The following is a 21,896-nucleotide window of genomic DNA, read 5'->3' as shown; positions in this document are numbered from 1 at the left end:
TCTTCGCTGAAATCAGAGGCCTGTGATTGGTCCGTTTTGTGCGGAAGTAGAATCATATGACGCCAAACGCCTCCTTTGATGTGAACGTGCACAGATCACAAAGCTGAGAGCCGGACTCAACAAACTCTGACTGGAGGCTTGAGGTTTTGTTGAGCTGCATCATGAACACAAAGCCTGGCCATGTTGAGCCTCCTTCGCAGTAGCTACTAGGGCTGGGTATCGGTACTCGATACTTTTCAGGTACCGACCGAAACAACCCAGTACCAAGTAGTATCGAAACTGCGCCTGTCAATCGATACCTGCAATCGATTCTTTGTGTACCCAGATCAAGAAAAAAAGACTGTTTCTATGGTTTTGCTCGCAGCCAATCGCTGCAAGTGTTCTTCGATTCAATGTGTGGTGTGATTGGTCCACCACCGCAACAACAACAGTTTGTACGGCGGTGAAGCGGGTCTCTCTCTCTCTCTCTTGTCCGTCTTTTAGAATGAGAAGCGGCACCTGAACCCCCCGCCGCCACCGCCACCCACACACACACACCTTCTCTCTCTCTTTTTTCCCCTCTCGTTGCGAAGAGGCGCTACCGCTAATCGATGGTTTTAAATCACCGACTGAACAGCTGCCTGTCATTTAAAAATGAAAACTCGGACAGTGAGACTCACCGTTACTGCTTCTGATCACAGCGGTACCGTTCAATGAAGCCCTCGTTACGTAATGAGCGCTCATCTAAACGAGGAAGTTTCCTCTCCCGGTGTAAACTACTACATCAATATTTACCGGCCGCTTCTAATCCGAATCTGCACCTTGAGGAGTTTGAGCTGCACCTCAGTTTCATTTGTTTTTTATTTGACAGAGTTTCACACAGAACTTTCTGGTGGAGTCTTTCCATGTTTCTTTCTGCGCCAGTGAAAATAAAAGGAGACTCTTTTTTTTTCATACAAGATGATTGTCTCATAAACTATTAGATTTTTAAAAAAATTTATTTTATTTAAGAACTATTCATAGCCCATCCCTAGTAAAAAAAAATTTGAATGGGGAGGAGTGGTGACATTCATGTACATAACCGATTGCTTTTTTTTTTCACATGATTAGTATCTAATGAAGTTGAAAAAAAGTATCGAATGAAGTACTCAATTGGTATCGGTATCGTGTTAAGGGTACTGGTATTGGTACTGGTATCGAACTTTTTTAAACGATACCCAGCCCTAGTAGCTACAGGCCTCAGGTGGTTCAGTTATTTATGTATTTATTTTTTTTACCTTCAGCAGGTCCTGAGACATGAGAGGAAGAACGATGTTGACGCCGTAAAGAACCACGTCCGCTGCCGACACCGTCCTGCTGGAGGCCGGCGTCCCCTGGTCCTGGTTCCTGAACACCTCGTCTAAAATAAAATAATTAAAAAATGAGAACACAAACAAGGACAAAGGAGGGAACATCTGTAAACTTCTGTAAAGGGCGGCGCGGACGCACCGGTGTCGCTGAAGTCGATGAACTCCTTGGAGAGCAGGTTGGTGAGCAGCTCCATGATGAGCAGCAGGTCCTGGTACTGGTCCTCCTCGGCCGCCGCGTCGCTGCGCTTCCTGCACTGGTTGTTCTTGGAGTAAACCTGCAGCAGCGTCAGACAGGCCTCGTACAGCTTCATCGACTTCGTCTGAGAGAAAAAAAAAAAAAAAAATTACTGATTTCATTGGTTTTTTGGAAAGTAAATAACACTTTTCAGAAGTTTTTTTGTGAATTAAGTCAAATTTTCACTCAGTTTCACAACTTTTAACTCATCTCTTGAAGGAAAACTGCAGTGCAAACAGTGTAAATCTATAAAAAGAGTTGCTCCTCTGTCTCATTTAGTAACAGTGATACAATGAACAATGATAATCAAAGTTGGGCATTTGCAATTATTGATTGGTGTGATCTCAGGCTGCAGTTCATGAGCAGTGGTGGAAATATCATCACTCAGTCATTCAGTCAGTGACATTAAAGGTCACAGTGCTGCGCTTTTTGTTGCTTGTGTCTTTTTTTGTGTTATTTGACTTTCATGTGATGTTTTGCATTTGATCCGTCAAAGAACTGCAGATGTAAATTAGCTCTTCGCTGACTCTGGTGCAATATATTAAATCTATGCTGAATATTGTACAGAAAATAAATAAAATAAAGTAAAAGTTGAGCCAAAAATCAAATCAAAATGATCAAATGATGATAATTAAACCAATAAGTCAGGAGCATAAAGGTGTTTCTTCTACATACAGATGTGTGCAGCTGCAGCTGAAACAGGAAGTAGTGCAGACGTGTCACTCACCTCTCCCAGGTAGCAGATCTGTTTATGAGCCACTTCCACAAAAACCTCGATGATGAGGTTGATTGTCTCTGGCGTGTTGCTGTAAACCTGTAAACAACAACACACTGAGTTTAATCTACAAATTATTAATCTATATTATTATTATTAGTGGTTTTTAAAGGAGCAGTGCGCAGGTCATGTGATCATGTGACTCCTCCTCTGCTCTCACCTCCATGAGGCCGATGCAGCTCGACAGGAAGTCCATGAGGAAGGAGAAGAGCGAGGCCACGTTGTCGATCTGCGTTGCCTCGGCGATGCCGCACAGAGCCTCTAACGTGGCGACGATTTCCTGTTTGACGGCTTCTTCCTGGCTGATCTGAGCGAAGTTCTCCTGGTTGATGAGGTTGAGGAACCGCTGCTGCAGCGGGTGGAGAACCTGGCAGAGAGGAACACGAAGGGTTAATCAATCAAGGTGTTCAGAAGAGACTTCAGCTCAAACATTTCAGAGTTATTTTCTATTTTCAAAAAGACCGGGACAATTTCTTTATGTTCATTCATTCTTTTTTTGTTGTAGTTCACCATTTAATTATTTATTTTATTTATCCTGGGGGCTTGATTGGTTTTACGCTGCCATTAGTTGTTGCTAAGTCCATCTATCTTCCTAGATGTTTTCCTAAATGACGTCTTCATTTTGCAGCTAATTTACACATTTAATGGGATTATTTTGTCTTTTTCCAGTCGCTGCTTGTGGTTCTTTGGTACCTTCCACCTGCAGCTCAAAAGAAAACAAGTTAAAAATGAATCTGCTGGTATTTTAGATTCTCCATCTCTGACCTTTGAGTTTTTACCCGTTTCTTGACACTACGTTATTTATCAACTGCATTCATGTGTTTATTTTAATATTTTAAGACTGTGCACACTCTGTTAATAAGAACTTTTAATGCTATTTTTTCTGCATCTTATTCGGCTTGTTTTTATCTATCTATCTATCTATCTATCTATCTATCTATCTATCTATCTATCTATCTATCTATCTATCTATCTATCTATCTATCTATCTATCTATCTATCTATCTATCTATCTATCTATCTATCTATCTATCTATCTATGCTGGAAGCCACACACAAGTTCATTCTACTTCCATCATAATGTGAATAAAGATGATTTTAATCGGATTTCCCTTCAGTTTAAATATCAACAATTTCAGTTTTTTTATTCATTTTCTTCCTGCAAACCACTTGGTAACTTTAAGAAAAGTCCAACTAGAGTTAATTTTATTATCATTATGTAAAATAAAACCAGAGTATCTCATGTAGAGGAGATTTCCTGGTGAGGAGGGAGGATGTAACAAAGGCGTCTGAGTTCAGACGGAGCAGCTGTATGACTCAACAGCTGCTGTCTCACTCACCCCCCCCCCCCCTCCCCATAATTACTCTGGAGTCATTGTGGCTTTGCACCCCCATTTACTACTGTCAGCCTATTAAGACAAAGGCCTGCGGGATCAAGACGAGGATCATGTTATACACGGGGGAGAAAAACCCGACGGGGGGAATATTATCGACCTCATCCATCACTTCTAATCCGAGTCTGAGCAGCGAAGAGAATCTGAACCGGACCGACTCAGTTTTATGGGTTTTTTTTTTCTCTTCTCTCGACTGCAGCGTTTCTTTTCTTTTATTTATTATTTTAAAGTTGATATTGTTGGTTTGTTTTGGTACCAAATGTGAAGCAGGTGAAGTTTACTTATGTTCAAATCTCTGCAGGACTTGGATCTTTGTTTATTTCTGTAGATGGAAGACAAACAGTTCATCCAGACGATCTGAACCACTTTGTTTGGACGACACACCGAAGGCGAGAGCATCGGGAACATTGTGATTATCCCTAATTGCATGGAAAAGCTGCATCCACACACACACACACACACACACACTATGACAGCTCAAAGTTGAACCAGACATGTTTGTGTGTGTGTGTGTGTGTGAGTAATAATTTCACCGTTGTCCTTCCTTCGTTTACTTTCACTTTATCTTCACGGCCGACTGAGCGTGTTTGTCTACAACCTGTCTGATTGTTTAACGTCTCGTTTCTTTCCTCCTCCGACTTTTTCCTGAGAAACTTCGCTCGCTGCAATTAACTCAAGTCGGAGAAACGTAATTAAAACTCCAAACAAGTCGTGACAAACAGAACAGAAACGTTTTTGGTTTTAAAAAGGCAACAACCGACCCTGGAAAACCTGAGTCTTTGCACATTTTGTCCTTTTTTCTTTTAAATTCTTCTGCTCCGTTTATAGATTTTAATGTCATTTCCAGGTCGTTGGGTTTTGCCAGGACTCGGAGGTTTAATTCTAACACATAGAATTTAATTAGTCTGACTTCACTAAATAAAATTTACAGTCCCATGATGCTGCTCCTTCTCTCTGCCTCGCTGAGCTCAGTGTTGCTGCTAAATGTCGGCATTTTATTTAAATGATTTTGTTGCGTTACTGTTGGGACGAATTTATCTGGATTCAACAGTTTATAGATTAATAAACAGATTAATAATATGACTTTATATAATGACTTGACACTATCCATTGTTTATAAATCATTCTTCTTACACTGAAACTAATTAGTGTGTTTTTCATAAACCCCTTTATAAATGTGTAACTCTGGATCAATGAGCTCATCAATAATAAAATATATATTAACACACTCATTGGTACATGTGTCCAAATCATTGTTTATGTATAAATGCAGCATAAATGTTGATCTAAATAGTTTGTTAATCATTAGCTGACTCAATATAAATGATCCTATGAAACACTGACGTCTCTTAAATAACTGGTTTGTCATTGATAAAATAATTGATTTATAGTCCATCGTTTATTAAGTATGAAAACACAATCATTAATCACATGAGAGATGGGTTTATTGATTATTTATTATTTAGAAATGTGCTTAAGTCACATCCTAACTAGTAGGAAGAATGATTCCTAAATGATAAATAAGTCTTTAGTTATGTTTTTACTATAGCTTAATAGTGTGTAGTAAATATATTATTATTTGTATTCTATTATGAAATGTTGACTTGTGAATTAGTGAAAAGTGATCAGAATTTAATCTTACAATAGAAATAACAGAAAATATTCACTCTCCTGAGTTTGGACCAGAGATTTTGAATTTTTTTCTTGGTAAATCACAACTTATAAACACTGAATCGATCGACTAACAGTTTCATATTTTACATATAAACCGTAGAAGACGTTACCTCGGCCCAGTATTGTTGCTTCGTGTCAGAGTCCATGTGAGCGAAGCCTCCGAGGACGAGCGCCTTCATCAGCGTCCTCTGCACGGAGCTGGACAGCAGGTGGAGGGGGGGGCTGCGGCTGGCGAACTGCTTCGCCAGGTTCCACCAACTCTCACACTGAACCACGATGTTCGCCCTGAAAACACAGACACACACATACAAGATTCAGGACTTAATACTACATTTATTGTCACTGCATGGCAGAAATGTACAACAAAATTCTATAAATTCCTCTTGTAAGGTGCTTAAGAAGACACACATACATCACACACACACACACACAATAATAAGTAACGTGTAAGAAGTTAAAAAGACACAAAATAGATTGCACTTAAAGGGATAGTTCAACATTTTGATTGGCCCATTGTCAAAATTCCTATAGTTTTAGCAGTAGGTTTGTTACCTTTAGAGCTACAAACAACTCTGTCACGTAACATTGTGTTATTATCTCATAGCGTGGTGAATGTGCAGGTCACAACTTGTCCACCAGAGCGTTGTGGAGTTGTTGGATTGTGTATTTGATGAGTTTGATGAGGGAAACCAAGAAATCCCATAATGAGCCTCCGTAGCGTAGCTCTGAGCAGCTCACGGCTCTGCTCCGCTGTTTTAAAAATAGCTTGCACCGACAATTAAAGGTAATGAACCTACTGCTATGACTATAGGGATTATGGCAACGGGCCGATTTGCCAAAATGTTGAACTATCCCTTTAATTGAAGATTGCACTAGAGGTAAGAAGAACGACAGACACTCTGTTTGTGTGTCTGTGTTGCGTTTCATGTAACCGCATCTACACTGATGATTTTACCCAGAACACTTGTTGACCACATGGAGCAAAGTGATGCTGAACATCTTAATCTAGTTTGACCAGTTTATGTGTGTTTTTATTTTGACTAAAAGTCCAGATGTTTCCAAAACTCTTCAACATTTCACAATAAAACACTTTGATTCAATAAAGTGCAATTTCTTTCAACAGAGAACATGATTGTTTGATTGGAAACCAGATCAACAAAGAATTCACTTCATTTTTTCCATCCAACATCAAAAGGACACAAGTGAAAAACATAATTGCAGGAAAAAATAGCTAAGAGTTATTTAGTTATTTTAGTTTATTAATTAAAAGGATAAAAGCTGTTGATTAGTTTTATTTTGACACTCTGCTCTCCTCACCTCTCCCTCTTCTCCACCAGCGTCACCAGCAGCTCCACGGTGTCGTTGGCCAGCTCCGCCTCCGAGCTCCACACAGACAGGTTGTTGATCACCTTCTCCAGGAGGTATCCCACAATCCACTGCGCCCCCTCCGTGTCGGCGCCAAACGCCGTGCTCAGAGGCATACTGATCTGGAGAGAGACGAGGAAGAAAAGTCATACAGCAGCAATTCATCCATTTAATTTACACTGAAAATGATGTTAATTAAAGCTGCTTCGCACATGAATTTCCCTCTAAAACAACTCTGTGTGGTAACGTTGTGTTATTATCTCATAGCGTGGTGAATGTGCAGCTCACAACTTGTCCACCAGAGCGTTGTGGAGTTGTTGGATTGTGTATTTGATGAGTTTGATGAGGGAAACCAAGAAATCCCATAATGAGCCTCCGTAGCGTAGCTCTGAGCAGCTCACGGCTCTGCTCCGCCGTTCTAAAAATAGCTTGCACTGACAATTAAAGGTAACGAACCTACTGCTATGACTATAGGGATTATGGCAATGGGCTAATTTGCCAAAATGTTGAACTATCCCTTTAAGTATTGGTTAAAGTAAAGTAAGTAAAGTTTTTAAATGTATATGCTTGTTATGCACCCGCCCATGAGGAATATTGACATGTGCTTGCATCTGAGCAAATCTGGCATGGGACTGGACCTTTGTGTAAAGTTTGGCGATAGTTCATGCATAGGAAGTAGGATTTCCTAGGAAGAAGGAGAAGGAGAAGAACTGCTGGGACCCTGATTAGATTTTTGTTGGTTTTTCGCCTTAATGGAAGAAAATTGCAGCGCCTGTGATTTGTATATTTCACTTTACCATATTGTTTATATTTCAAATAACTGTGCGGTCATAGTTTGGGTAAAAGGAAAGACTGCGTTTTGTGTTGTGTGCTGAGAAATGTACAGTATGTGACATGTGACGGCCTGCGACGTCGTACCTGTTCGTAGAGCTTCTCGTCCACCAGCAGGTACGTCTTGGCCCAGCGTCTGAGGAACCACACGATGTCCTTCCCCATCTGTGGGCTCAGCAGCCCCGTCAGACTCGCTCTCGTCGCCCTGGACTCCACCTCCGACGTCCGCAACACCGCCGACAACAACCTGAGACAGAAGAGAGTGAAGCTCATGTGGTCAGACGTGCTGAGCTCTCAGGTGTGTGTGTTACATGGATGTAGCAATGAAGGGTTACGATCTCTGCCCATATAAGGATTTTTTAAGCAAAAAAAGTGTAAAGAGTGGGGAAGAGTGCAAAATTATTAACTTTGATAAAAGGACAATGAACCTAGCACACACCACCTTCTTATTAACACAATGCAAAGACCAAATTTGCACATTTACTCTGTGGCTTTACCTCTTAACACAAGCAAACTAGCAACCAGCTAAAAGTTTTGACTTTTGATTGCTTGCAAATTAAATCGGTAAAAACCACAGCTTCTTCATACCAGCTTGTAGATATTTTTATTCACTGCAATTATATGATCATTTAGGGGGTTATATTGGCTGGGTGGGGTTATAACCCCCCAACCACCCCATAAATTACGCCCATGGGTGTAGAGAACTATCTTTGGGCATTTGCTTAATTATACTGAATCACAGCAATAACCAGTGACATAGAATATATGTATACATATGTATGTATACATACAATATACAGTATATATATATACACAGCGGGGAAAATAAGTATTGAACACGTCAACATTTTTCTCAGAAAATATATTTCTAATAGAGCTATTGACATGAAATTTTCACCAGATGTCGGCATCAACCCAAGTAATGCACACATACAAAGAAATTCGAACATTAATGTCCATAAATGAAGTTATGTGTAATAAAGTGAAATGACACAGGGAATAAGTATTGAACACATGAAGAAAAGGAGGGGCAAAAAGGTTTGGAAAGACAAGAAAGCAGCTGGAGTTGGTCAGTATTTAGAATGTAATCCTGTCTCCTATCAGTGCAAAGTAATATCTGCTGGTTTAGTCCTGATTGATGCCTTTTAAAAAGGTTTCTCACCACCAAGGTGTCAGACAAGAAGTATTGCATGATGGGTAATAGCAAAGAGCTGTCTAAGAGCTGTCTAAAGACCTACGCAACCAAAGATTTCAGACAGAAGAGTCAAAATAATAATCAGAAGGGTTCCCTAACAGTCCAGGACCACTGGTGGAGAGCTTCAGACAGACCTGGGATCAGCAGCTACAGTTGTTTCAGAGAAAACAATAAGTAATGCACTCAACCGCCATGGCCTCCATGCACACACACCATGCAAGACATGGAGGCCATGGCGGTTGAGTGCATTACTTATTGTTTGTGTTGTTTTGTTTTCCAGTTGTCACACTGATGAAGTTGTTTTCTGACTTTGTGGTTTTTGCATAATGTGTGTGTTTTCTTAAGCTGCAGCATGCGCGTTGTTGGACCCTCAGGGCCACCGTACAACACGATGATTCTGAGTCATGAATCAATCAGACGTCAATAGAAACTCAATCATTTCGCCGCCTCGCTATGCGCTTGTGTGAAAGACAAAAGACAAAGTCACGTCCACACACACACGGTATATAAAAGGACAGAGAGACAGAGGGCTTAAAGCAGCTTATGGGTCGCCGTCGCCCCCCCCTTCACCCCCCCCCTCACCCCCCCCCCCTCCTCTCTCAGCGAGGACAGCGCACAGTTTCACATTGTTTGCAGAAAACAAAACCATGCTGACATTTACGGGGTCGGGGTCGGCCGCTCGCTATTAGGAAACCTGACGCCGCCGGCCACTCATCTCTGCAATCCTCTGTCACTGCTGTCATCCACACACACACACGCACACACACACACACACACACACAGACTCATTCACGTACCTTTGTGGGGACACAATGCATTCTCCGAACCTCAACCATCATCACAACTAAACTCCAAACATAAACCCCAAAAAATAAAAGACTCAACCATCAAATGCAGCGTTTTATTTTATTCTCATGAATCACAAATACAGTAAAAACAAAAGGCACACACACACACAGACACACACACACACACACACACACCTCTGTATGATGAACAATCTACAAAAACAGGGGCTCAATGACCTTCAACACACAATATCACTGGCTGCTGTGACTGTCTATTGTTGTCGCTGTGATTATCTGCACAAACACACACACGCACACATACAATCCTGCACGCACAAACACGCACACAGATGATTGCCTTTTAAACAAAGAAGCATCCAGAGTGACTGCCAACAGCCGTGACCCGCACAAGGTTTCTGACACCTCACACACACACACAGACACACACACAGACACACACACACAGTCGTCGTGCTGCTGCACAATTAATTGTTGTTAAAAACAAACCCTCCCTGACGGTCGCAGCAGCAACTGGAGATTCGCTTTGTGTTCCCGAGGAGCTTTTTATTATCTGTTGGGTGTATTATTATTATGATCATTATTATTATTATTAGAGCTGAGGTTTTTTTTGTTGTTGTTTGCAACCAACACACACACACACACACACACACACACACACACACGGGTAAAAAAAGAAAAAAGTCTATTGTGTAAGAGAACAATTTCTAATCCCACGGCAGCAGAAAGAAAAGCACAGTGCAATGCAGCAGCAGCAGGAGAGAAAGAAAGAGAAAGACGCTGTCACAATAAACCTCTGATATTTCTGCTCTTTGCACAGAGTGAGAGGGTTTGAAAGCTGGAAATCCAAGAAGAAATCAATCAATACTTCTTATTGATCACAAACTTCTGCAGCCTGCAGATACTTTATTGTTGTTTTTTTTCAGCTCCTGTGCTGCAGAAATTAATTTAGCTGCAGAAAAAAACTGGTGAATTATCATGAGATTAACCTAAATTATGTTTGCAATACAGATGGATTAGCCTGTGTGAAGGTTAAATTCATCATCGTCATCATCGTCATCATCAGTGGGCGAGTTTGGGAGTTTGCAGGGTGTTTTTACTGGCTGCAGATTCACATGGTGTCTGAGTGTGAACGCTCACACACCTTCAGCTTTTATGGGACAATAACTGCGACGACGACACAAGTTGGTCGGAAGAACAAAACGATCTGTGACAGTGAGAGAAAATCTATTCTGGGAGAGTTTTATTATGGTGAGACAGACGACGAACCGTGACAGAGAGAGACACACAAGGACGAGTCCAGTCGACACACACAATAAGACGAGCCCAACAATGAAGTGAAGTATCTGCAGAACCTCAGGCCTCATGACCTTTAACCAGCACTTAAAGAGGAACTATATAAGTCTGGTCGCTGTTCCTCTGTGTTGCTAACCCTCCTCTCCTCCATGTGCATTTGCTTTCAACAAAGCCAGCGAGAAAAATCAACCCATGGAGCGGTGGATAACGTTATGTATCATATACACGTTACGATGTGTTTATTTGTGTTAGGGATGGGCAATGATGAGTCATTCAATCGAATAAATTAAATAGTTTATGAGATTATCGCTTCCTTGTCCTTTTTACTGGCGCAGAAGAAGTAGAAACATGGAGAGACTCGAATCCCACAACCGTCTGAAAGTTCTGTATGAAACTGTCAAATAAAAAAAACCCAAAAGAAACTGAGGCGCAGCGCAAACTCTGAGAAGCGGTACCGGAGAATACTGACGTAGTTTTACGCCGGGAGAGGAGACTTTGTCCCTGTTTAGATGTGCTTTCATCCAGTGACGAGGACTTCATTGAACAATGCAATATTCTCTGGTACCGATTCTCACTACAGTCCGTGATTTCTGTCTGTTTTTCAGTCGGTGATTTAAAACGACGGGTAGCCTACTGCTCGTCCGGTGCCGCTTCTCATTTCAAATGACAGATGGTTGGACGTGTCTGTGTGTGTGTGTGGGGTTGAATATTTGAATAGTTCCCGGTGATTATCAAATAGTGCTTTTGCTTGAAATCCCTAATTTGTGTCATCTTATCTGTCATAAACAAGAGATTACGGGTTACAGGGTGCGTTTGTGTCACGGTGCTGCAGAGACGAGAGCTGGGACACCGGGTCGGAGGCTCTGATCTTACAAGGTCGGTTTTTCAGCCAAGAGACGCTAGGTGGAAGGCAGAGAGCCTCCATTCTCCCTGGAACAAGTTACAAGTCATTTATTTGATTCACAATCACACCGAAGCCGAGAATTAAGGTAAAAATGTATCACAGTTCCTCCACAGTCTGAACCGTGAAAATCCTGAAAAATGTTGCAGCATTTTCTCCATTATTTTAAAAATCTTCTGTTACAGTACATCCTCTTTTTTCTATCATTCAGATGATTGTTTCTTGTCACAAACACCAATTTCTACCTGTTCATCCATTTCTAAACCTTCCATTTGTTATTGATTCGTTTCCTCTCTCTGACATCCAGCAGCTCTCTGTGATACTAACACCTTTGTAAAAGAGGATTCAGGGCCGAAGTGTTCACGGCTGCATCCTGTGCTCCTACATGTACTATACTATAGTAACTTGACATATACTGTATATGTGTTACATGGTATATTTTGGTGATGCAGCGCTGCACAGACTCACTCACACCACACAGATATGTCTTGTACAAATTGGGAAAAATAAAAGATCCTTGAAGAAAATAAAAGCCATAAAATCCTACAATGGATAAACAAGTTAGTTGTGAGCTCATGAATCCTTCGTTACCAAAGCAATCACCAACAGCCAGAAAATCTAATAATAGTAATTGTACAAACACAGCACACACACAAAGCATTAGGCAAAATAAAACACGTAGCAGTTCTTCCACCAACATCATTTAGATCATAAGTCTTAAAGAAATCTGAAACTGTTTCTATAGGAGACAAAGTATTTGCACATCAGTTGAGTCCTGATGCCTAAAATATTCAATTTCTTTGTCTCTGACATAAGACGTGAGTTGGTTTGACTCCATTTTAAAACAAATAAAACCAAGACTTGAGCTTTAAGGTTCAGTTTTAACCCTGAAAACAAAAGTTAAAGGTCAGGGAGATCTTTTTCAATTAATTTAACTCTTTTTCACAAAATTTAAACATGTCAGTCACCTTTGGAAACACCTTCCAATCATTTTTAACGCCACAAACAAACAGATTCATTCAGGGTTCGTACCGTCATGAAAAAATGCGATTTCTAGGTCCTTGAAAAGTTCATGAAAAATATCATTTTACGGCATTGTACGGCAGCCTCAGGAAGACAAAGTTCTTCCATTCACAAAAAGCCTGAGATGAAGGTTGAAGTGAAGCCTATAGCTAAATAATGAAAGAGGTCTTGATCTCACTGGGTTTTTATCTGGTTAAATAAAGGTTAAATAGTCTTATTGGATTATGCAATTTTTATTTTTTTATTCTAACAGTAGTCTATATTAAAAAACTGCATTAAGGGACATAACTTACTTCAAATTAAAATAGGAGCAAGAAGATAGTTTGTTAATAAAAAACTATAATTATTTTTGGTATTTCATTGTGTATAGTATATTATTGCTGTATCTGCCTTTATACTAACGGTCTGTATTTACAGATTTTATTCAAATCTCACATGTTCCTCCTGAAGTCTTGTTGGTCTTTCTGACACATTTTAGGCATGAGTGGAAGTCTGAACGTGTCGATCTGCCACCATGAGTAGACGCAAATAAAAAAATAAATAATAAAATTACAGATATTATTAAAATGTCAATCCGTTAACGGCTAAACAGAAAATCATGTGCATCCCTAAAAATCATTACCCTTCATAATGTCCTGAATGAAAAGTCCTTGAATTTGACCATGAAAAAAGTGTACGAACCCTGTTCGCTGGATCGTGATGCGTCAATCAAACTGCCATCTGCACCAAGCGCACGTATACTCAAGAGTCTTCAACGATTTACGATACGGAAAAGACAGAGCTCATGCTATCTTGTTACATTAAACAAGAGTTGCAGCAACGTTATGGCAGAAAAGAAGCGAGCACTGTGCGTTCCTGCGCTCTGGAGGCGTGGCCGCGGAGAGAAGTCTGAATAGAAGGGCCGTGACTTTTGAATTGTGTATTTTATAAAAACGTTTTTCCAGGATCTCCTCCTCTACCTTCAAAGTGACAGTCGTGATCAAAATAATGGGAATATGAACATCTGCAGCTGCACGAGACATGAGCCACTGCATCTGCTGAGGAAGCTCATGTGGAACAACTGAAAGCTCCAGAACCTCAGGATGCAAAAGCCTAAAACTGCACATGTTAGAGAGGACGGTGTCTTTATAAACTGTCCCAGCTCCTCAGTCTCAGTAGATCTGAGCGCAACGATCCAAATGATTAAACCTGACTCTCACCTGATGACGGAGTCTGTGCGGTTGCAGCCCGGGATGGACGAGGCCTTCTCGCCCGGCGAGCCGAGGATCTGCAGCGTTGTGTTGATGTCCACCTCTGTCGAGTGTTTGATGGAGAACTCCATCACCTCCGAGGGGATCAGCGGCGTCTCACCCTGAGGGTCGTCTGCTAATAGATACCCTGCAGAGAGTTTTACAGCATGTTCAGTTTCATTGAGTTTAGGTCTTACCAAACAAAAAATATTAGTTTTTTACAACTAAAACGTGTCACATTCATAGTGAAAATCCACTAGAGCTGCTTCAGACACTTAATCGAAGCAGAATCTGATCAAAAACACATTTACAACTTGGTTAATTCATAAAGTCCAACTTCCTGTTCTTAAATTTCTGCCTTTTACTTTAGTCTTGTAATAATGTTGATTAGATATAGTTTCATGTCAGAAAAAAACATTTTCCCCTACTTGTAATTTGTAAACTGAACAATTTATCCATAATGACAGGTTGCAGCTCTTGTATCCAGCTTTTTATCGGAGTAAATTATGGAAATATTTTGGATTTGACGTCTGTTAGAGACAATTCTCTAACTTTAGTGTTATATTGTTTCCTCCATTCACCCTGAACTTTAAAAAAACATATAGATTAAGGCGGAGTGGCCCTCGCAGCTCAAATTGTAGATTAATGGTGACTGCATGCTTTAATGATGCTGATATAAAACAATATTTCACAATGACTGAAACCCATAGAAGCGGGTGGAGTTCAGATCTTCGGCTTTGTTCACAAATTAAGTTCATTTAGCAGAATATGCTGCAAGGACTCGTTTAGAAAAGACAATAAAACAACTGTATTCTGGTATATTAGAGCATCACACAGCTTTTCATTAACTGGGTACTTATTGTTTTTCATGGAATCCATTAAACATGAATGCAGGTTTAATATTATTTAAATAATCGAAGAGCGGAGCACAAGGTCGTACCCTTCAGTTCCTAGTTATAACTTTGTATTGTATTTTAAATTATCATTAATGCCATGAAGGAGTTTATATCCTGTTTGTGCATAGAGACTAAAAAAAACAGTTACCAGTTTTAATTTGTATATATTTGAATTTACCAATCAGCATTAAATCTGGTGACTGGTGGTTTTCAACGCTCGGTACCGCACGTAGCAGATTATACACACAATGTGACACAGGCAGGCAGCAAGCAAACAAACAAGGAAACAAATAACTAGTAAACAAAACAAGTGTGACAGAAGAGAGAGCACAGTAATCAGAGACATTAAAATTCAGAGGAAAAAAAATCAGCGAGGAAACAAATTATGTCTTCCTCCAAAAACATTTAACATTTTGTTCTGAATGAGTCTCGTGTCCCTCTTATCTCGCCATCCATCACACAACAGACTAGAACAAACAGCAGCAGCAGCTGACCTGAGACCAGTATGAGCCAGTGGATGTCCTCGTAGAGGTCGTCCAGCACTTTGCGGTCGACCGATCCGGGGTCAGACGAAGCCATGAGGTGCTGCTGCGTCCTCTGGAGCTGGCCGTGCAGCCGCGTCACCCGGTCCTCCAGCAGACTGATGGACGAGGAATGAAAAAACAGGAAAGGTGTTTCAATTCAACCTCAAACATACTAATGAAGAGATAAACTAAATAAACTTTATCTTTGCTCACATATTTCCTCAGTATGATTGAAAAAATATACAAGAAAGAAACTTTAAAGAGAGATCCCAATGGAGGACCAGGCTGTTTCTTCAATTTCCATTTCCTCTTTTTTTTTCCCAGCTGCTTCTCCTCTTGGCTCACTTCATTTAACCTCTCTGTGACACTCTGGGCCTCCGGTGCTGGTAAAACCTACAGTAAACCCAATATGACTGGTTGGCCCTCAAACCAAATACTGGGTGGGGTAGAGACAAGAGACAAAGACAATTGACACCCATGCAGCACTCCATGCAAGTTTTTTGATTGGCCCTCAAACCAGTTCACAGAGAGCTCATAACATCCCATGGCCAATTGGGATTTAGCTTGGTTTTCCCAGCACTGAAGCCTCCGAGAGTCACGGAAAGGCTAAATCACTAAGATAATTGATTAGCTAATGGGAAAAGGAAAAGCAGCTGGAAACAAGGAAATGGAAATTTAAGAGAGATTTATGCTGTTTTGGTAAATTTGTTTTTAAATCTGAAGTAACTTATTATTTCAATCTTGAATATTTTCATGCTTGTAACCTTTTTAGTGTAACATTTGAGGTGTGCTTTTCACTCACTGAATTTATTGTCATTATATAATTTATGTTTTGCATTGGCAGCATGACGGGGATGGTCATTTTCTCAAATAAAAACAAAAAATCTAATTGATGGTTTATATTTATAGCACTTTGTTTTTATAACAAAGTTACAAAGAGCTGTACATACTATTAAATACTTTAAAAAGACACAAAACAAGGAGAAAACAGTGACAAAGGATGACCCATGGCCCATGGTATTTAAAACTGAAAAGTATTACAAAATAAAAGCCCCCCAAAATAAAATAAAATAAATATAAAATAGGTGCACCACTTGTTGCTGAGGGGGTTAAAATGTCTTTTTGAAAGTGCGACATTTTAAAAGGAATTTTAAAATTTGTTTAAGGGCCAGTAAACCTTATTTCATTTCTTAATTCTTTTTACAAGTCCTACAGTACTTGTAAGTCCTTTATAATCAGACATCCCAGCCCCTGGTGCGTTGTTGTGGTGCAGTTACCTTGTGAGCAGGGGGATACAGTGGTCGGCGGCCACCCGCCCCAGCATGCCGATGCTGGACAGCTGATCTGAGAACAGCTCCCTGTCGTCTTCCTGCAGCTCATTGATCTCCTCCTCTTCGTGAGATGAAATGCCGTTCACTGACTGGATCGCAAAAAAAAAAGAGAGAGAGAGAAAGACAAAAGTGTGAGTCAGTCAGGTGACGTGGAAATCTAGAAAACACAATGAACACGTATGTAGCATAAGTAAGAACTCACCAGGTTGCGTGTGCCGTCGGGAGCGGCCAAGTGACACTGGATATACGAGTTGAAGACCTGGATCGCCGGCTGGACGAAGCAGCCTCGAGGGAAATGCTCCTCGTCCTGAACGAGCGTGAGCCAGGACTCCAGCAGCTTGTCGTAGGCCTCCATGTAAACCATGTCGTCCTTGTCCAGCTGAGGGGAAGGCAGCAGGTGGACGCCAACAAAACAGTGTCAACAACTTCCATAATTACTCCTCACACCTTCGGGTGGTGTCATTTTTTAAAAGGCCTTGTCATCGACAAAGATGTTACTGACTGAAAAGGAGATTCAGTTGGACATGATTTGAATAGACCAAATTAAAAAAAACAAAAACTAGTGAAGGATAACTAACCTAGTTCAACTAACTCTAACCCTACTATTTACATTACTATTATTATTATTATCTTAAGCGACATGTCAATAATAAGTAAGAAAAAAGAGAAAAATTAAAATGTTCAATTCCCCAAACCCAAAGAAAAGCACATTCTTATAAACAGATTTAATCAAAACCTTATCAATTAAGTTTCTGATTAGATTTTCTGTTGACGATTTGATTGGTTTCTGTCCAATAATGATGCAACACAAAAATTAAGTCTATTTTTCAATCATCTGTGTTAATATCCTACATTTAACAACCAGAGAAATTCACGCTGAAGAGAGTGTGACTGATGTGGGATATTGATTCTCCATGAATCAGATGTTGAGCACAAATCACCTCTCATTTATTATAACTACTACTATTTACACACCTATGTTCAACAGTGTATCACAGCTATTGCAGACGAAAAAAAAGGAGAAGAAAATTCAGAATTCATAATACATAAAAAAAATCTATTTTTTTCCCCTTTCTAAATCACATAAGGGAAAATAAAAGTTGGAAGACCACAGACGCCATAATTAAACGGTGATTCTGGTTTAAATTAACAATATTTGATTTTCGCTAAATCCAGTTGAAATAGAGTTTGATACAATCTTCCACTCCGAGTCTAATGCAATACAAACAATGTCTGTCCAATCTCACAAAGTCTAGTCAATGTGTCCTTCCTTGTAATGAAAAAAACTAAACTAAACACAAGTTTGTGAATTTTTTCTCATAAGTTGAAATTTCTGTTACTCCCATGTGTTTATATTTGTTTTTGTGTATTAACTTTGGTTTTACATCTGAAATTTCTGAGTTTGGTCCTAATACTCCTGTGTAATTATGCTACTTTAAAAAGCCTGAGAACCAAAATGTAAACAAACTGTGCATAACAGATCAACAGTGTGCAGGATTTTCCACATTTCACAGTTTGTAATCTGACAAACCAACGTGGGGATAATTGCTAAGCATTGCTAATGTCTTGCTTTCCACCTCAGGAAGGAGACGGCTCTTTCTTCTAGACTAACATCGTCGACGTAGCAACAGCAAAACTTACAAATATCCCCTCCTTTAAACTGGTCACAGTCTGAAGACTTTTACAACCTGTGACCAACGATCTCAAGTCAACTTTGCTTCAAATTTAGGGCTCACAACCCAAAAATACTGGAGAGGAATGAAAAAAAAATCTTATTTTACTTAGTGAGGATGCTACACAACATACCACACTGCTTATTACCTATAAAAAATATTAAAAAATGTTAAAAAAATATAACCACTCACCACTTCCTCCAGGGCAGCGCTGCGTCCGAAGGAGCAGGTGAGAAGCGTGAGGCAATTGATGAAAGAGGTGAAGAGGTCGCTGGGCAGCGCCGTTAAAATACTCCGAGGGAACATGGTGATCAGGTTGGAGATTATATTGGAGATGCCGACGGCCTCCGAGTCCTCGATCTCAATCCTGAGGAGACAGATACACACAGGCAGATAATAAAACATGATCTAGAAGGAGGGAAAAAAACCCTGAAAGATTCATGATCCTGAGCTGCAAACATGGTCGACAGTAGACTCAAACACCGGCCAAAGGAAAACACATTAGAATATCCACTGTGTTAATAAAAACAGGGATAATGTGAGTTTTAGTATCCCCCTGCCACCGGCATTACAGTCAGTGGTAAAATAAAATACTGTAAAAAAAGGAAACAAACGCCAGCTAAGAAAGTTCAAACTTCCCCTCTTTCGGCTTTAAATCCCAAACCCATGCTTTGGCCTGAGGAAGGACAGTTTCCACTCTGCAGGGTGAGGCGGAGGCTAAACTGGGGTCACTTTCCAGTTTACCCGCTGGTGACTGAGGTTTGGAACCAGGCATGAAAATTGATCCTTAAACCAAAACCCCGTGGGCAACTTGACCCCTGAACAGTTTTCCACAGCTGCATCTGAGGTTATTTCTATGGTATTTTTTGCCTCCCGGTGCGGCAACACAGGGAGGAGGAAGAGACGGAAGATGAGAGAAATAAATCAAGTATGGGCTGTAATTATTTACTACTGCTACTACAGTTTTTTATCAGCACTGTGAAGCAGGAAGTGACAAGTTTCTTCACATGTTTGATGATGATATGAGAGTGGGTTTTAAACTTTAAACTTCTGCACCATCTGTGAGGAGGAGGGAGTGAAGGATCATGGGAAGAAAGTGAGGCAGTTGGTTATGTTTGTAAAACAAGTCTAAGCTTTTATCAGGTGTCAAATGTTGTTTTGCGAAGAGTTTAAAGTCAATGAGAATACCTATGAAGGTCAGGTTAATGGCTCTTTAACAAATCTTAAAATCGCTTTTAAAAAGTCACATTTTCAAAAAAGGCATTTTAACCCCCTACGCATCCAGTGGTGCACCTATTTTATATTTATTTCATTTTTGGGGGCTTTTATTTTGAAATACTTTCCAGTTTTAAATACCATGGCCACAGGATTTCATTTTTATTTTATGTTTCATTGGATGGGTCGTCCCTTTCTCACTGTTTTCTCCTTGTTTGATGTCTCTTAAAGTATTTTGTATGTACAGCACTTTGAAACTTTGTTAAAAAAAAAGGTGCTATATAGGTGCTATAAATATAAATACAGTTTATGATTATATAACGATGCACTTCTTCCTACTCCTTTTCGCACATGTAAATCAAGTGTTAATAGAAATGGAAGAAATTATTTGTCTTTCTTTTTCTATTCACTTTTATGTTGTTTTTGTATGAAATAAAATTAAAAAAAACATTCGAGGATGAGGGGAATGTCATTTTTGAAGGCGTCATAAATCAAATGGTACTATTTAAAATTTTGAAATGATAGTAGCAAGAAAAAAAAAAGTCCTTTAATCTGGAGTTGATGAACAGCTGTGCAAGATTTTATGGCGATCCACCCAATAGTTTTTGGTTTATTTCAGTCTGAATCTTGTCGGCATCACGGCTGTTGCAATATTTCAAGTCTGTTACATTTCCTACTTCAGGACGCCGCACGAATCAAAGACGAGAAGGAGAAGAAGAAGATTCAAACGCGCCGCCGCCGCCGAGCCCACATCAACCAACCGTTAAGGAATCTCGTCCTCCGCATCCGAAATGTGTCGGCACTCATGTCGGCTCTTTTCCGGAGAGATACATCGACAAGTGTTTGGACGGCGTTGCACCACATGATGACAGTGAGCCGGGGCAGAGCGGTCAGAATCAAAAACAAATGTCAAAATTCACTGTGCGACAGATGGAGGAGGATCAGGACCCAAGGACACCACGTGACTGGAAAAGGCCTGGGAATCATCCAAAAACATGTGTGGAATTTTTTCCGATTCCCAAACATACATACTGTACATACAATGTCTCTCTGTTTGCTGCCTCCACGCCGCCTCGCCCGCAACATGCATTATCCTACAATTAAGCTATCAAGGTCACAGAAAAAGCTACCAGAAACCCCGCTCTCCGAGACCGCACGAATATGTCACGTCAACACAACCGACACTACAGCTTCAACACAGACGTACAGAAGCAAAGGAAAGGTTTAAAACATCTGATAATGACACTATAAGTTGTCTTTTTTAACATAAAACACATAATATAAACATAGATTTTTGATAAAGATGAATTAAAACCACGAGATGTGAACCCAAAGATACTGTTTATGTAGTTTTGCATTTACTTTTTGTCCTGAGCCAACATATAATACTAATTATCATCCTTTCTTCTCATGCTCAAGTTCTTAATACAGTGTTTTTACTGCAAACCTTTATGGGAATTCACTATATTCCTGCTTTGCTAGAGTAAATACAATAGATCATGCTGAAAAAGCAGCAGCACCACCTCCTCCGCAGCTTTCTGTAATGATCTAATGGTCTTCTTCTTGTCTTTTGCTGCACCTAACTAGGAAAACGTCTTAATGGTGACACACCTTTCTGTCTCCAGTCGTTTCCCCGCTGAGAGAGAGAGAGAGAGAGAGAGAGACGGAGAGAGAGGAGCATTCATTGTGTGTGAGGGCCTCGCTAACCCCTATCAGATGGAGTTAAATTGCGAGCAGAACTGTTCAATCACTGTACATCGGCCATCCCTCTCTCTCCCTCTATCCCTCTCTCTGTGCATGGTTTTCCGATGAGGCAATTGGAAAAAAGCTCCAAGAATAGGTGATTACAGACAGAGCAGGAGAGGAGGGAAGAGAGAGGGAGCGAGTGAGAGCATGTGAGGAGTGGAGGGAGAGAGAGAGAGGGAGGAGGGGGGGGGGGGATGGGGGGACCCCTACTCAGTGGATCACGTGGTCCAACAGAGAAGCTGGTGGGCACATTGGACTGTGTGGTCTCAGTTATTTATACATGTGAGTGAGTGTGGCCCCTTAATTCAGATCAGAACCACGCCCACAAATCTACATGAAACACTTCACTGCTGCTGCTGCGCTGCAATAACCCTCTCCTCACATCCACAGTCTGTATCTTTTATATATTACTATTATCATCATCATTATTATTATTAACAGTTAATGTTAAAGTATAGA

The 21,896-nt window shown here is 40.3% G+C and overlaps 1 protein-coding gene across 1 annotated transcript in view; it reads right to left on the bottom strand.

The window, feature by feature from the left end:
* The window catches only part of xpo4 (exportin 4), a 76,727-nt gene that overhangs the window by 5,017 nt on the left and 49,814 nt on the right, over positions 1-21,896 (bottom strand). The window contains exons 9-20 of the mRNA XM_085766059.1: positions 18,669-18,843; positions 17,006-17,182; positions 16,750-16,892; positions 15,443-15,588; positions 14,023-14,200; positions 7,690-7,849; positions 6,724-6,893; positions 5,517-5,691; positions 2,499-2,705; positions 2,291-2,377; positions 1,468-1,648; positions 1,257-1,378 (exon numbers count right to left, since the gene is read on the bottom strand). Coding sequence (XP_085622185.1) covers positions 1,257-1,378; positions 1,468-1,648; positions 2,291-2,377; positions 2,499-2,705; positions 5,517-5,691; positions 6,724-6,893; positions 7,690-7,849; positions 14,023-14,200; positions 15,443-15,588; positions 16,750-16,892; positions 17,006-17,182; positions 18,669-18,843 — 1,921 coding nt within the window. The remainder of the gene's footprint in view (positions 1-1,256; positions 1,379-1,467; positions 1,649-2,290; positions 2,378-2,498; positions 2,706-5,516; positions 5,692-6,723; positions 6,894-7,689; positions 7,850-14,022; positions 14,201-15,442; positions 15,589-16,749; positions 16,893-17,005; positions 17,183-18,668; positions 18,844-21,896) is intronic.

This window comes from Trachurus japonicus, chromosome 21, assembly GCF_045865225.1.
Source record: "Trachurus japonicus isolate A0001 chromosome 21, Traja_1.0".
Classification (NCBI taxonomy): domain Eukaryota; kingdom Metazoa; phylum Chordata; class Actinopteri; order Carangiformes; family Carangidae; genus Trachurus; species Trachurus japonicus.
The sequence above is the reverse complement of the archived record's forward strand: the minus strand, read 5'-3'. Positions and strand labels throughout refer to the sequence as shown.